The sequence below is a fragment of the Pleurodeles waltl genome, chromosome 3_1 (assembly GCF_031143425.1).
Source record: "Pleurodeles waltl isolate 20211129_DDA chromosome 3_1, aPleWal1.hap1.20221129, whole genome shotgun sequence".
In the NCBI taxonomy this organism is placed as follows: Eukaryota; Metazoa; Chordata; class Amphibia; order Caudata; family Salamandridae; genus Pleurodeles; species Pleurodeles waltl.
Window position 1 is genome coordinate 788,486,938 of NC_090440.1, and position 16,513 is coordinate 788,503,450.

Consider the following 16,513-nt stretch of genomic DNA (forward strand, 5'->3'; position numbering starts at 1 on the left):
TGGAGGCCTGAACAGGCAGGGGAGTTGTGCAGCGCCCACAGATGACACAGAGCATGGGAGGAGGCAAACTGCCTCTCTCTCCCCTCCATCTCGGTTTAGTCCTTGAAACTGGCTGCAGAGGAGCCCAGCCAGTGGTGCGGCCTAAACCCAGTGATCAGAGAGAATGCATGGGCCAGCTGAGATAAGGCCAACATGGGAACCAGCTACAGTTTTGCAGCTTGAAATGTGCTTGCCTGCTGGGATTGTAAAAAAGAAACTGTTGGAGGGCCACCCCTCTTGCCTTGCCTGACTGCGAGGGACCAGAATAGGGTGCCCTGCTGGGACTTTGGTCAGTGTGAGAAGCACATTGGTTTTTCTGAGGCGGGCTAGCGTGGAAGTGGACCACTGGGACCTTCCCGCCACTGCGATCTGCAGCCAGGAATTTGTTTGCCTTCTGGGCCTGCCTTGGTGGACCTGCTTTAGGGGGCTGTATCTCCGCCGCTGTCTAACTGCTGTCCTACTGTGGAGAGAGTTAGACAGCCACAGCTGATTTTGCCAGGGTCGGGTGTGGCCCCAGGGGCAACCTAGGGGCTGAGAGATGGGAGCTTTGGTGGTTTCCTCCCGGGTAGTGTTTCCCTCTGGTGTTCCGTTGCTGATGGGGCTGGCTGGGACCTTTCGGAATCATGCTTATTGCTGGGGTTGGTGGTGACTGACTTGTATATCTGTGTACTCTGCATGCACACTGCATAAACCATGCACACTGTCACTGAAACCATTCTATAATTGGTCCTGGGTTGCTTGTTTTCCATTTCAGAGAAGGCCCGGCCTGGTAGTTCAAGCTTGACTGTCCGCTTTGGAGCAGGATCAGGACTTATTTGCCTATGGGTTCAAACTGAGGTGGCATTGTCTGCAAAATGATTGACTGGAATGTGGCCTGGATAATTATCAGTAGTTGAGATTCGTTCAAGAATTCCATCCATCACTTTTTCATACTTTAGTGGGACAGGTATGCCCAGATGTGGGTCCCATGCACACTGTGTCACTGTAAAACAAGCTGCATCTGAATGGTGAGTCCGAACTAGGGCAAAATCGATCTTGGGTTGCTGTGTTCCGTTTTAGGGAGGACCTGGCCTGGCAATTCTGGCTGGACTGTGCCCATTTCAGCAGGATGAAGAATGATTTGCATATGGCTGGGTCCAAACTGAGGTGGCATGATGTGCACAATAACAATGGACAGAGGTTCGGCCCAAGTGATTACCAGCGGCTGAGATTAATTCAAGCATTCCATCCATCACTTTTTTGTATACCTTTATCGTTTACTGAAGGCCACTAATACTTGGGGACAACTGGAGTTTGAGGGGATTGCCCCTACGTTGGCATAGGAAAAGACAAATAGCGTGGGCCCAGGCCTTGCAGGGGCGCATCAACAAGTTTACCAGACCCATCACTGCCCCGAACAATGAACCTCCCCCAGAACTCAGTGATCAAACTGTCTCTATTCTGCAACCCATCCAGGATTTCTGAACTTCCCTGAAGGGAAAAATCGGTGAACCAAAAGTGGATGTTTCATTATTGCACCAAGACCTTGGGCAGGGATCACGTAAGCCGAAGGACGCATATCTGAGACTGGGGAATCTCTCCAAACTTTGCAAAATATGATATCTGGCTTCAAAAGACTGAGCATCAATTGGAGACAAGAGGGAAAGATGCAGCAGGACACTCTCACCGAAACAATGTCAGGATTGTGGGTGTGCCGGAGGAAGCGTCCCCAGCTCAGTTTGTTATGATCTGGCTGAAGACCTGGGTCCCTAAAGGGTAGATCTCGGTCCCCTTTAGGATAGAGTCGGCACACATGTCCTTGGCCCTGAAACCCCCTATTATTGCTTGCATATTCAACTTTGCAGATCAGGAAGCAATCCTTAAGGCCTCCTGAAAATATGAGGCCTTACTCTGTAATTCTACTTGAGTCATGATCTTTTTGGGCTATATGCTGAAAGTTCAACAACAGTGACATACCTTCTTGGTGGCCACCCAACAACTGGAGGCAATGCAGCAACAATATATGTTGCTCTTTCCTGTCCGCTTGAAGGTCATTTTTCAAAACAAAACCCTTTGCTCCAGTATTGGATCTTTCATAGATTCACATATTTGAATCATCCCCGTCGTCGTGGTGGGAGCCTCACGGTAACTTCAAATATATATATAGCAGTAACTGTAACACACTAGGCCATAATGGCCCAAATAGGCAATGTTATAGCCTATTCATCTTCTGTTATAAAAAAGAACCAAACTTGAGCTACAGATAATCAGGCGTCAGCACCCTCTCCCAACAGAGGCTGTTTCCCTCACATTTTCTACAACATGTCGTTTAAAAGGGAATCTCCCTGAGCTCTGCTCAGTTTATTCTTCTGACAGGAATATTTTCTCTCAGAGAACCCAGCTTTCCAGTGAACAGAATGTCCCAGCAGAATAAAAAGGACTTTTCAGAGACTGTGGCAGTTGTTGGAGGAAAAGGCTTCATATTGATGACCCCACCAAGAAATGCATCTGCTGTGTGCATCCAGACCATAAGGTGAGGGACTGTAAGATTTGTTGCACCTTCAATCATAAAACCCTGAAAGACCGAGATGGTAGACTCTTGTTGTGGCCTCAAAAGCAGAATGCCATGGAGAATCCTTCTTCTGATGAGTGAAGCCTCATCACACACTACTCACTCCCAAAAAATGCCTAGAGGTGAGAAAAGACTGCCTACCGAGCCTCCAAGAAAGGTTGCTAAGAAATCTAAATACCTTTCTTTGGAGAAGCAAAAACACCAGGAGAGTGCTGCCTCAGGGTCAGAGACCCACTTAAAACCCTCAAAAAAGATTCACTCAGAGCCTACCACACCTTTGGGGAAAAAAGGCACATCCAAAAATTGCCTCTCTGTCTCTATCACCAGGGAAAGAGCCAGGAAGATTCTCCTCAGATTCGGCCAGAAAAGGCCAGTCGACGACGATTGTGTCGACGGCACCTCGACGACTATGACTTCAACGTTTACCATGGCGGTCTCCCCGATGATTATTACATCATCACCACTTTCATCAGCGATGATCATCACGGCAAAAATATACAGGAAGGCATCGTCGATAAAGACGTCGTCGACGAGAGATGGGTCGGAAGCCTAGTTATTCCATCTATCGACAGTGGCACTCCCGTCTACGAAACAACCGCGACTAGGGTGAAGAAAAAAACGTCGACGAGGAAAGAACCGTCTACGAGGAAAAGTCCGCCGATGACGGCATCATCGACAGGAGAACTGTCGACGAGGGAAACAGCATTTTTGTCGGCGCAACTGTCGGCGATGAACATAGCAGGGGAAACACCATCTTCAAGGGATCTACGACTCAGGCTTTTTAGTCAGCAAGATTCCTTCCTCTTTCTTCCATTACAGTGGGAGGGAAGACATCTCCAGTCCTCCCGATGCATACCACCCCAAGCAAAGTGTTGCCGTATCCTCCACAGCATCTATTGGATGATGAAGATGGCGTCTATTCTCAGGATGATGGAATGTTTGGTGCAGCCAGTAGTCCGTCACAGCTTCATGTCAAATGCCAAGACCTAGATGATGATGATGATGGACAAGATCAGGACACCTATTCGTCAGCCAGGGCCCAACCGGATCCGTCACACTCCACGTTTGAGACGGGGACTTCTAGTCCTATGCCTAGATCTTTAGTGTCAGATCTCCAGGTTATGTTGCAGGATTACTATAGAAGATTTAGCCATCCCTACCGGCAACTCCATCCAGGCCATACAATCCACAGGGGGATCTGCACATCCCAGTCCCTAGTCATCCAGGGACACCGCACAGAAACATCCTGTTTGTTCAACCACCGCAGGATGATCATCACTCCATGGATGAAGAGAGAGAATAAGGTGAGATACCGGAAACAACTCCTGGTGAGTGGGATGAATACCTTTTTCCCCACACCATCGCCACCAGCAGCAGGACCAGTGGATTCACCCCCGGAGGACATAGGGGTCTTCCATAATTTGATGGACAGAGCGGCCAAAAGATTTAAGCTACCCATTCTTTCCCGGGAAACTGATTGTTTCCTATATGACTTTAAAGAGCCATCAACGAAGTCGGTAAGGGCTATTCCTATAGAGGATTTTCTATGGCAGGAATGATTGAAGGTGATGAAAAATCCAGCTACCATACCTTCCCAGATGCAGCAGTTGGAAAAGAAATATAAAGCCCTGGAAAATACTCAAGCCTGCTTAGTAACCCAACCAAAGCCGGATTCTGTCATATCTCAAGCGGCACAAGGTTGTTCGAAAAATCCTTCAACGCCGATAACATCACCGCCAGACAGAGAGGGGTGGCGTTTGGACAACATCGGAAAGAGGTTCTCCTCGGTGGCAGCGATTACAGTAAAGGCTGCTAACTCGTTGGCCATTCTGGGCAGGTATGACCACCAAATGTGGGCAGACATGTCCTCTTATGCAGACCTTTTGCCTGAGGATGACAAACTGGAGGCAAAGAAAGTGTTACAGGAGGGAGAGCGGATCGCAGCCGAAGTCATTGACTGTGCAATTGACATTCCACTGACAGGTTTCAGGCAATTAGCAGGGGCAGCGGTCTTGCGTAGGCAGGAGTGGTTGAAGTCTACTTCCTTTCGCCCGGAAGTTCAGAGTATAATTCTGGAGATGGCGTATGATGGGGAAAGCCTGTGGATGACATGCTACAGTCCATAAAGGCAGATACAGCGAAATCCCTTGGTACGTTGCAGTACAAAAAACAGCCATTTCAAGGTGCGAGAGCCAGAGGAAGTTACTCCTTTCGTGGTGGTTTCCAGCAGTATAGACCACAGTACCAGTCATCTCCAGCAGGACTCCGACAACAGTACAGACAGCATCAGCAGCAATATCGGTTGCCACCTACAGCTGCGTATAGACACCCCCAAAGGGAATACCCTTCACCCGTGGCAGAGATATGGTAGAAAGCAATGACCAGTCATCCATACCAGCTACCAACACTACCCAGGTGTTGAAGATTGGGGGTCGCATCACTCATCACTTCCTTCAGTGGTCATCAGACAAGTGGGTGCTAGATATAGTAGCCATGGGGCATACTCTGGAATTCATACAGAAACCACCAGATACCCCTCCACGATTGAAACACCTCCTCAAAGAAGTGTATGTTATGTTGCGCAAAGGGGCAATAGAACTTGTTCCAACTCTTCACAGGAACCACGGATTCTATTCACGCTTTTTTCTAGTAAAGAAGCCTTCAGGGGATTGGCGCCCCATCCTAGACTTAAGATCCTTAAACAAGTTCCTGAAGAAGCAGTTGTTTCGTATGGTAACGCTACAAGACATCCTATGCCTCTTGAATACAGGAGATCACATGACATCTCTAGACCGCCAGTATGCGTACTTCCACAACCCAATACATCGGAAATTTCTCAGGTTCAGGGTGGCTGGTATGCATCTGCAACATCGTGTCCTCCCATTCGGATTAAAGTCGGCCCCCAGAATTTTTACAAAAGTTTTTGCTCCAGTAGCAGCTTACCTACGCCAGTTGGGCATGCAAGTTTTTCCTTATCTGGACGACTGGCTCATCAAGGCATCCTCAAGAGCTCAGGTGGTAGCCCACACAACCGCTTGCCTCCGATTGTTTGAGGATCTCGGTCTTACCATCAATTATTGCTAGTCACACATTCATCCTACGCAGAAACTGAATTTCTTGGGGGCAATACTGGATACTATCTGAAGCAAAGCATTCCCATCTCAAGAGAGAAAATAAAAGCTATCCAGCTTGGCTCACAAGCTATCGACAAAAAAGTTTGTTTCAGTTCGAACGTACAAATCATTCATGGGAATGATCTCGTCATGTATTCTGCTGATCCCAAATTGCCGGCTACGTATGCGGCCTCTAAAGGAGCAACTGGGCGCTCAGTGGCTTCAGGAGCAGGGCTCCTTCAAGGATCAAATTCTCATCACATCAGCAATGCGAGCTGCCATGTCTTGGTTGGCAAAGCCACCCAACTTGTCCAGGGGCCTTACTTTTCTTCCACAAGTACCTCAGTACATAGTAACGACAGATGAGTCCCTCGAGGGATTGGGTGCCCATCTTCAGGATCTGCGAATAAGTGGTTCTTGGACTCAAAAGGACAAACACCTCCCCATAAACCAGCTGGAGCTCAAAGCAATTGATCTGGCGCTAAAGGCTTTTTTCTCAAGAATTCGAAACTCAGATATTCTGATCGGGACTGACAATACCACAAGCATGTTTTACTTAAACAAACAGGGAGGCACAAGGTCCTTACAGCTTTCACAGCAAGCTCAGAACATTTGGAAATGGGCCATAGGAAACAACATTTCTCTGAGGGTGGAACACTTGCCAGGGCAAACCAACGTCCTAGCAGATAATTTGAGCAGGACGGTCATCCCGTATCACGAGTAGGAACTCGTCCAAAAAGTTCTCTACCAACTCTTCCAGATGTGGGGCAGACCAAATCTCTATCTATTTGCCACATATGAATACAGGAAATGCCCATATTATGCAAGCTGGCATCCCCAAAAAGGGTCGTGGGGAAATTAGTTTTTGATGAGATGGTCAGGGGTCTATGCCTACGCTTTTCCTCCGATTCCACTCATCCCTAGAGTGATAAACAAGATGAAGACATAAGATGTCGCCTCCTGCTAGTGGCACCCAGGTGACTCAGGCAGGTTTGGTTCACAGAACTCCTCATGTATTCGGAATAGCCATATGTTCTACTCAGACAGATGCCAACCCTGTTGACCATGCACCAGGGCCAGGTCAGGCATCCGGATCCGTCATCTCTACACTTGTCGGCCTGGCTCCTGAATTTAATGAGTACGCACGCACCTTGAACATCTCATCAGAATGTAGGGCAATACTAGCCAAGGCCAGAGCGGATACCACCAATAAGACTTATAAACGTAAATGGAAACGTTTTTATTTGTGGTCTGCTGCGGAAGGAGTCCATCCTATCTCCTCACTCCCGTAACAAGTACTTCCTTATTTTTTACACTTGGCAGAATCTGGGCTTTCATATTCCTCCATCCGTGTACATGTAGCAGCAATTTCAAGATATCGCCGATTTTAGAACACTTCCTCATTATATTCCACTAGGATTGTGAAACAATTTCTTAGAGGTCTTTTTTGAGTTTTTCCACCAGTACGTAAACCTCCACCGTTATGGTCCCTAAACATAGTATTATGGCAACTCATGAAACCCTCTTTCAAACATATCCACAGGGTAGAATTGAAATTCATCTCTTGGAAGACATCACTTCTGCTGGCTCTCACTTCAGCTAAGAGTAAGTGACATACAGCCCTTCACCATCAAAGAGCCTTTTCTTCAGTTCACCCCTAATGGGGTAATCCTTAGAACAAATCCTAAATATATTCCGAAATTGCCCTCAAACTTCCATTTGAATGAGCCAGTGATTTTGAAAACCTTTTCTCCTAACCCACAAACAGTAGCGGAAAAAGCACTGTACTCGCTGGATGTTAAGAGGTGTTTGAAATTCTGTCTTCAAAGAACGTGGAGCATCCCGAAATCAGACCAGTTGTTCGTAGCTTTTGGAGATGCAAGAAAGGGTTCGCGATATCTAAACAGACTATTGCCAGGTGGATCGGGCTAGCAATACAATACTGTCATGCCCAGGCCGGAAAGTCGCTCCACAGTAACGTTAGAGCCCACGCTACCAGGGCAGTGGCCACATCAGCGGCGCTCTTCGCGGGAGTGCCCTTGCAGCACATTTGCAGAGCGGCGACATGGTCCAGCCAGCATACATACACAAGCACTGCTGTTTCAAAGAGACAAATAAAATTGACACGGCTGTTGGGCAAGCAGTGCTGAGGCATCTGTTCCGTTAAGATGAGCCTCTCTAGTCATCCCACCTTCCACTTGAAATGGTATGCGATCTACATTTCCGTAATCTGGCCAATGTTAGTTTTTTCTTGTTATAATGATTGCTTTTAATATTATGATTAGTATGATAATTATTGTGGTATTTTATGATTAGGATTATCATTATTATTGTTACTTTCCTTGAAATGTTAACGTATTGCTCTCTAATGTTAGCTGGGAGTAGTATCATTCCTATTATTAACCAGGTTACACCTAGTTTAAACAATATTACTGCTCGCTACTCTAATTCAAGCATGTGAATCTATGAAAGATCCAATACTGGAGAAGAAAATGTGTTACTTACCTGTAACTGTAGTTCTCCAGTATTGGAATCTTTCATAGATTCACATGCGACCCACCCTCCTATCCACAGAGGCTCCCCTTACAAACTTTCTGCTTCACACTTGTACTAGAAAATCCGAGGGAAACAGCCTCTGTTGGGAGTGTTACCGTGAGGCTCCCACCTCAACTACGGGGATGATTCAAGCATGTGAATCTATGAAAGATACCAATACTGGAGAACTAGTTACAGGTAAGTAACCAATTTTTTTTTTCAACACACTGGAGGCCTCATGGAATTTGCTTGAGGAGAGGCCCAAAGGGGGGTTGCCAGGGGATGGAGGCAACAGCCTCCTTATATATGTATTCAAACTGCAGGAGTCCAAATCTGGGATTCTCCAGATTCTCCAAATCTTTGGTAGATTCTTGGGACTCGCTATCATAGGGCCTCACCATCAACCGGGCCAAATCCTTGGTGTATTCCATAGATTACAAAGTGCATCTGACCTACACGTCCTAAGGGACAGCTTCAAATATCTCAGAATCTTTTTGACAGGGTACCTGTGAAGAGCCTGGGACCAGTACATCCACCCTCAGTTGGATCGTTTCCTGAGTCCTCGGGTACTGGACAACACTCCCCTTGTCCATTATGGGACACTCCTCTATATGTAAAATGGTTGTTTTGCCTCATCTTTTATATCAACTATAGAATTATCCCTTCTCCTTGCCACCTTGTTTTTAATGAAAGATAGACTCACTCCTACGGCACTTCTTTCAGAACCACAAAACTCAGAGAATACCATTATCTAAATTCTATACATTTATATATGACAGGGGCATTGTGGAACCCAAAAATTGCCTCTTACTACAGGGTGTCTCACCTAATAATTGAGTGGTGGTTTGACAACACAAGTGAACCAGCATTCATGTTGTAGAGGTGGGCAATGAATGAAACACCCCTCCTACACCTGCTTAATGGCAGAGCCCCACCAGGGTGCCTTCCTCCTGCCTCTGTGATGGCACTTCAAGCATGAAAAGGTGCCAACAGAGCACTTAGGTGGTTGGGCATCTGTCTAGAGAAACTTCTCTGTGGTTTGGACCACATTAAAACAAGTATCTGTGCCCCAAGCCTTCAAGTTTTGGGATACAGTTGGTATCGCCAGACTGGGAGACTTCATGTTGGGTCTGAAGTTAAAATCCTTCACAAAGTTGCAGGCAGAATATGATCTGCAGCATCGTCAATTCTTCAGATATCCACAGCTTCGGCATCCCCTTATGCACTGCATAGCAAATCTGGTAGACTTACCGACCATAGTCCAGTAGAGGCCAAGATCCTACTTGATGAAATGGCTGTACATAAGATTTCATATGTGAATTGTTCACTGGTGGTTAGCTTGAAAGACACTTATTAAAGGTGGCATGCACAGAGGATCTAGGATCACTATCGGCCGGAGAGAGGCTCGAGCCTCTCCCTGACAGGCAGCAAAAGCCTCACAATTCAAAATCATCCAACTGAAATATTACATACGGTCTACGGGACAAACTATGAAGAATGGTGACAGCCTCACTGAACTGCATGAGATGTGGAACTCAGAGAGGGGATCTGCAGCACACAGTCTGGGCATGTGAATGATTGCTGACATTTTGGAGGAGAGGGGGTGCTTGCATGCCTGGCGCTATGCTAGGGTGAAGGTTACCCAGGGATCCCAACTTTTCTGTCCTCCTTGTCACAACAGATATTGTGCAGCCTTGATGTGGTTGGTACTGATTGTGTCCAGATTGTGTCCAGAAGGGACACTGTTGCATGGAAAAGTGTGGACCATCAGGGATAGAACAAGCATTTACAATGCATCGGGTCTCGCGTTTGCTCATGTTAGAGCTGATCGTGTTGTTAACTCCTAACCCGACTTTTCATCTATCGGGCAATTTATGTACATAACCCGAAAAAGTGAAATCAAGTATGTAAAGCGCTCGACTTTTGCCAAGCGAGATCAAGCTCGTAAATTAGAGAAAAAAAAGTCCACGAGCCCGATGGAAAACAGCGAGCCTCGCATGTTTTCTGTACTTGGTCGCTGCGCTGGAGGAGGGCTAGCCACTGGAAAAGGCATGACATATGCGTGCCTTCGACTAATGAAAGCAAATAGATTTTATTAGGGAAGCCCACCAACCAATAAAAACACTGACGTGAAGTTGACAGGGCTCCGAGCCCTTTTCGAAATACTAAAGAGGCTCCCTGCGAAACGCATGCGCGAGCGCATGCAACGCAGGCTCGACCCTGAAAAGGCACTGGCTCAGTGCATGAGCATGGAAATTCCCATCTGTGCTGCCGGAAGTTGTCTATAGAAACATTACTATAGGCCATTAGAGAAGCATTTTCCTCGAACTGCGTGGAGACCCACTCCGCTCAATGGAGAACAAAATTCAGACCTATGAAAATACTATGCCAGCTTGAAAAATGAAGAGTGGGGGGGATATTTTGGAGGTGTGGATGTGCACTGTACCTTTGCCAGGTGATTAGTAGGCCGCTTTCGAAATGAGAATTGTGTTGTGTATTTGTGAAGTTCACTTGTGCAACTGTGGCCCGATTTCTACTCGATACATTATTTATTTTCTTTAAAAAATAAATTTAAAAAAAGTAAAGGAATCTGTGGTTAGAAGATTACTTTCCTTCGGTAGGACCCTTGCTGGTGGGTACTTTGCCTAACTGCACATTCATCACTGCCCGCACTGCGCCCCCCCATTATGTGGAGTGGACTTCTAGGTGTTTATAAGGTTCCATGTTAGATTCTGCATACTGTCACAATGTTGGTTTTGTTGCTGCTCTCTGAGGCCGCTGAACGTATTTTTGTAAGCTAATGTCAGCACGAACGGTGTCATCACTTCCAGAGGCGGGGTGAAGCTGCCGTGGATCTGATGGCGCTACCTACTGGAGCACAGGAGCAGTTATTGGAAAGGTATCAAATCTAGTTTAGAGCCTGGGCTGAATTCAAAAGGTGAAGAATCTGCACCTAGATAGCTCATTCACTAGAAATAGTTACCAAAAGGTTAGTAAGCTGTTCTAGGGAACCACTTTAATTTCCTCTTAAATTTCATGGTTGTTGCGAATTGCTCATTACTTAGTCACACGTCTGATGTTTACCCAAGATATGAATGAAATGCTTGATGTTATCCCAGGTTGAAATTAAAGTGTCAGAAAGAGTGAAGGTGAGAAGTTTCTAAAACACTCACAAGCATGATATTATTGCATTAAATCTAAACAAATATTGATCCCCTATCTTTAAGGAGGACGTTGTTTCATTTCAGTGTCACATGTTTATTTTTTTATTTTACTGATATATAGTATCTGTATTGCGGTTCGAGGAAGTTTGTCCTTACTCTGTAACCAATCCTTTTTCCTACCTGCATAGGCGAAATTGAATCATTCTGCAATCGGTCTCACACAGCCATTACTTCTCGAAGAATCAAAGTTCAGTCCTCTCATTAGATTGTATTTTTTGTTTGACACAAGGTCCTAGGTGTCGTATTTCTTTGGTGAACATAAAACAAACCTTTACACGTAACTTTGAAAAAGTCTTACAACCAAAGACAGAGTTCCATTTCACATCAAAAGCAACCAAGAAAAATGGTACAACGACGAGACTGGGCTTGTAAATTCCACCTGTGTGCATTCTACTGTCTATGCTATAATTAAGTGCTGAGTTCTGTTATATGTAATGCCAGAGAAAATAATACTGCCAGAAACTGTCCTTTGGGTAGAACACTGCACCTTGGTCACAGGAATGTATGAATCTGAAATGCGCATTCCAGATGATAAAAGCATCAAGCTGAATAGATAACCTCGTAGTGAATTCAGAGCAGAACGTTTATTACCTTCCAAACGTGGCCCCACCAAGAGTGGGTCCGAGATTCTATACGGTAATGCATGAACCTCCAAGATTTTACCAGCCTTCCTCTTACAAGCAACATATTGTTAGCCAAACTTACCAGCTTCTCTTAAAGATGCACCTGTCTAATCTCTACCTTTGTCTCTAACTATATAAAAATGTTGGAACCATAAATGAACGTCAAGCCGACTCTATTGACCAGCAACTAATTTTTGTTTATGAAGATTAAGTATTTTCAGGACAAAGTATGATATCTTGCTAAAAAGAGGCATCATTTTCTCGAGTTTGCACAGTTTTAATCTAAAGGCATGCAAGAATTTTGTTTGTCGCTGGTCACTAGGATGTTACCCTTGACTGTATGGTTTTGGAGATTTTTATGTGGCACAAAAATAAATATTTTCCACATTGCTAATTTGCTTTAAGACTCATGAATAACTAAAAGGGCGTTATTAAAAGTGCCAGATGCCATAACATTGCCTGGTTGAAGACGAAATAGAAGGCAAAAATTGTAAGGCATATCTTGTCTTGTAATAAGGTGGATGGGAAACCTGTTGTGTTTGCGATGGAGTACCTCTCTGTCAAAATGGAAATCATGCCATTAATGTGCACATCAATGTCTGAGTTGGGTTGGAGAGGTAATTTTACTTTTTAGCATTAGAACTGCATTTACTATAATGGGCTGTATTCAAGAGGATGAACTGGCAACCGTTTAAGACGAATGGTATATGTGTCCCTGAATGAATCTCCCTGCCTGGTTTTGTGGACCTTGCAGCCTTTCAATTTTCCTAGGAAGCCCAACATATATATTGTTGTAGTCATCAAGCAATGCCAATACCAAGACTGCCGTCAACATCATCCAGTGGTTTGTTTGGAAAATTGAGAATGGAGAACGGCATTGATGATGCTGATCATGGCAGCATTACCTTGAGGATTGAGGGAAGGCTTGAAAATTATGTCACCAAATTATTCAACTTGATGCAGACTTGCCACTGTGGTCACAAGTCAGTAAACTTTTTTTGACTTGCTTTGCTCTGTTAAAAATGATCCTTAAGATTCTGCCGCTTCACTCTACGAGAATGTGCCTAGCAATAGTATGGGCAACGATCCAGAAAAGGTTGGTCTATGGTAACTCTCTCTTCCTACACTTTCCGAACCACCTGCTCAAATTGCTGTATAGAATTCAAGCACGCCACAGCTCAGCTAGTCCTGTCTCTCCCGCATTGCTCTTCCACCACTGAAGCTCTAGAAAAAAATTGCATTCACTGCAGACTCTAAAAGGACCATCTTTAAATCCTTATGTATGGTTCACAAAGCCTTTCATAAAGTCAGTCCACCATATCTTCAGACAAAACTACATCAGTATTGAATTGTGCGAAGATTACGCTCTTCACAAGTCAATTTTTTAATGGTTCTAAAGCTGACCTGTTCTCAACTCCGCAGAAGAGCATTTTCATTCCAGGCAGCTCAACTCTAGAACAGGTTGACAGGGTACATGCCCTAAGGGCGACACAGCTCAATCTTAGGAGGTTACCTAATTGAACTGATGAGATTCGGGAACCACTGCTCATATTGTCGCTTGAAGCTGAAAAATGTTCAGTTTGTTTGAGGTTTTCCACCAGATACTTAGGGCATTTGGATTTGGCCCCAATTTCTGTAAATCGGTGGCACTTTCTGTGCAAGTCACCAAAGGCAGCAGTGAGGGTCTACAGAGAGTTATCGACCTCTTTTTCCATGGGAAGGGACATCAGGCAGGGGTATTCATTTTTCTGTCCTTTTTTGCATAATGCATAGAACCTCTGATGTGCTGGGTAGGGGTGTGTGCTAATGCGATAGGCTTCCTTGAGGTTAAGAGACTAGATGACAGCTGCCAAAACTTACAATTCACGAGAGACAGATTCAGGTACTTAGGGATTGAGATAATTCTTTTTGGAATAAAACTTAGAAGTTGTCCTCGGGGAGTATCAAGTGGATGCAGACAAATAGAGGAGACTTCCTCTGTCACTGATGGAGGATAAAGGCAATGTTTAAAATGGTCACACTGCCCAAATTGCTCTTCAGAACACCCTGTTGATATTCACAGACATATACTTTGACAGGATTGGTAAGATCACTAGGATCTTACTATGGGATGGGTGCACACCCCCACATTGTGCTATAATCCTTACAAACATCAGTATATAATAGCAACCAGGCTGGAGGAAACGAAAATTGAAGAAAATACATACATCCATTGCATAAACTGTACTCATGAGGGCAGTTCCCTGCTTGGACCAACTAACATCACACTTGATTCCCTGGATAAAGCAACCCAACACTGGTATTAGAGAATCAAGGTGCCCAAGCACTCACCAGTGGGGCAGGGGGGCTTACTGAAAGATATTAGGCAATTATCTGGGTTTCGAGGATTGGATGTTAGAGGCATATCAGTGGTGGGGGAGCTCAGAGGGGGTTATACCTTTGAAGACTCTGCAACATGAATATGAAATACACCCCTCACAGAGAAACAAATACATACAACTGCAGCACACCTTTAGAGCTAAAGGGATAGAATGGAAAGAGACCATGGATTGCAATCCCCTAGAAAGCAAGATGCTTGACGAGGAGCTCAAAGGCAAGGTAGTCTCACACATATATGGCACACTAGTCAACAACAAGCCAGATCAACTCCAGGAACTCAGAGCAATATCAGTGAGGGATGTAGGCCCAATGGAAGATATTGATTGGGAAGCTGGGCTGATACACACAAGAGGTTTGGATTTCAAGTCCAGGCTGTGATTAGTGCAATTTAAGATCTTACACAGAGCATACTGCAATATGAGCAGGCTGGATAGGGTCTTAAATGCAAGGTAACAGAGGGTACTTTTTTGCACACTCTCTGGGAATGCTCTAACCCATTAACAAATACTGGACGACAACTGTTAAAGAGCTAGAACCAGCACACACAGTTCATCCTATTGGGCTCTTACAAGGGCAAGCCCATTCTTCAGTTTCACCTTCATTGTAGCACAAAGGCACATAGCTAGGCTGTGAGGATCACAACAGCGTTCAACCAAAAATGCAGTGGACCTTGGGCATGGACATGTGCATGGAAGCAAAGAGAGTGATGTGCCCGGGGAGGGGGAGGCGAAAAAGTCTTGGGAGATGTTTGGGGGGATGTGGAGGCAGCACTAAGCACTGAATTGGAAGGAACAAGAGACTCGGGATCATGGCCTGGGGGCATCGTAGAGCACTGAGGTCTGTCAAGGGAGATTATCATAGAGGCTTGAGCTTATTCATGACTCAAAGGAGGGAGAAGGAGCAAGGTAACCGCACTGGTTGGGCAACAGCGGGGTGGGGAGAATGCATACATTGATGAGAAGATCATGTTCTGCAAACTGGCTGCAAACATGCAGAAGCCAATTGTTTTATGTTTTCAAAAAAGAAAAAAAATAGTTTAAAAACCACTCGAGAATAGGTTGCTTCTTCCTCCTCGATCTAGCTGTGATTTGCTTAAGTTCAGGAAAGCTCTAAAAACCCTGCTATATAACCCATAACCACTGCGCTGTATCACACACCACTGCCGGCAACTGTTAGAGAACAGAGCGCTCTAGAAATATAGTGATAATAATAATTCAGTATATGAAAGTAGAGCAGTTGATAATATTTTTGTCAGGTTGGGATTGCTTTGATTTGATGAGTGTTTTTCCTAAAGCGGAATTAAAAGCTGTGGATGCATTTCAAGTCTTGTACACTTCAGATGTGTTCATACAAAGCTGCAGTAGTGACAAATGTGTATACATTCATTTGTTGCCATTTATCAGGAGCTGTAATTTCTTTTAACTTGTTGTCGAGCTGTTTCCTAGATGCTTACACCCTATTTCAAAAAAGGCAGGTCAGAAAGGATTCTCTAGAGCCGCTGAATAGAGATGTTTTTGAAATTGTGTTTAATGCCAGAAACATTGAAACGAATTAGATCCTTCTGAACTTGTGGAAGTCTGAAATCCTTTCATGAATTACGAAAATGTAGAACTATGAAAAACTCAAAGCTTTTATGTTTTAGAATGTTTGAAAATGTAGTTTTAATAGATGTAGATTTTAATACAGATTACGTGTCAGCTTTGTTTTATAGTAGTATAAGCACTGCTCAAGATAATTGTATGAACAGGTGCATCACAGAGGGAGGACAGGATATATTTCAAGCACAATTAATAATACATTTCACTATTTGCTTCAAAGTACTTTCTTTCATGTTCACTTTCATATGACAACCTTGACTCCAGTATGCTATCCTTTCTTTCATCTCTCTCTACTTTACTCTGACAGTACTCGGGTACAGAGATAAATTTTTTCCTCATTCCAATCCAAAGTCAACAGCTAAGGGAGGAGTCCACCATCAAGGTACTGATATATTTCATGACTCCATCATCCCGCGTATTGTATCTCCATCCCGCCATCTGACACAACGTA

At 44.7% G+C, this 16,513-nt stretch overlaps 1 protein-coding gene across 4 annotated transcripts in view; it reads left to right on the forward strand.

The window, feature by feature from the left end:
- SBF2 (SET binding factor 2) overlaps window positions 1–16,513 on the forward strand; it is a 1,701,375-nt gene that overhangs the window by 1,357,592 nt on the left and 327,270 nt on the right. For 2 of the 4 annotated variants that reach the window (XM_069223621.1, XM_069223625.1), the window contains one exon: window positions 16,370–16,444. The exons of the other annotated variants lie outside the window; for them this stretch is intronic. In XM_069223621.1, coding sequence (XP_069079722.1) covers window positions 16,370–16,444 — 75 coding nt within the window. The remainder of the gene's footprint in view (window positions 1–16,369; window positions 16,445–16,513) is intronic. 4 annotated transcript variants of the gene reach the window in all.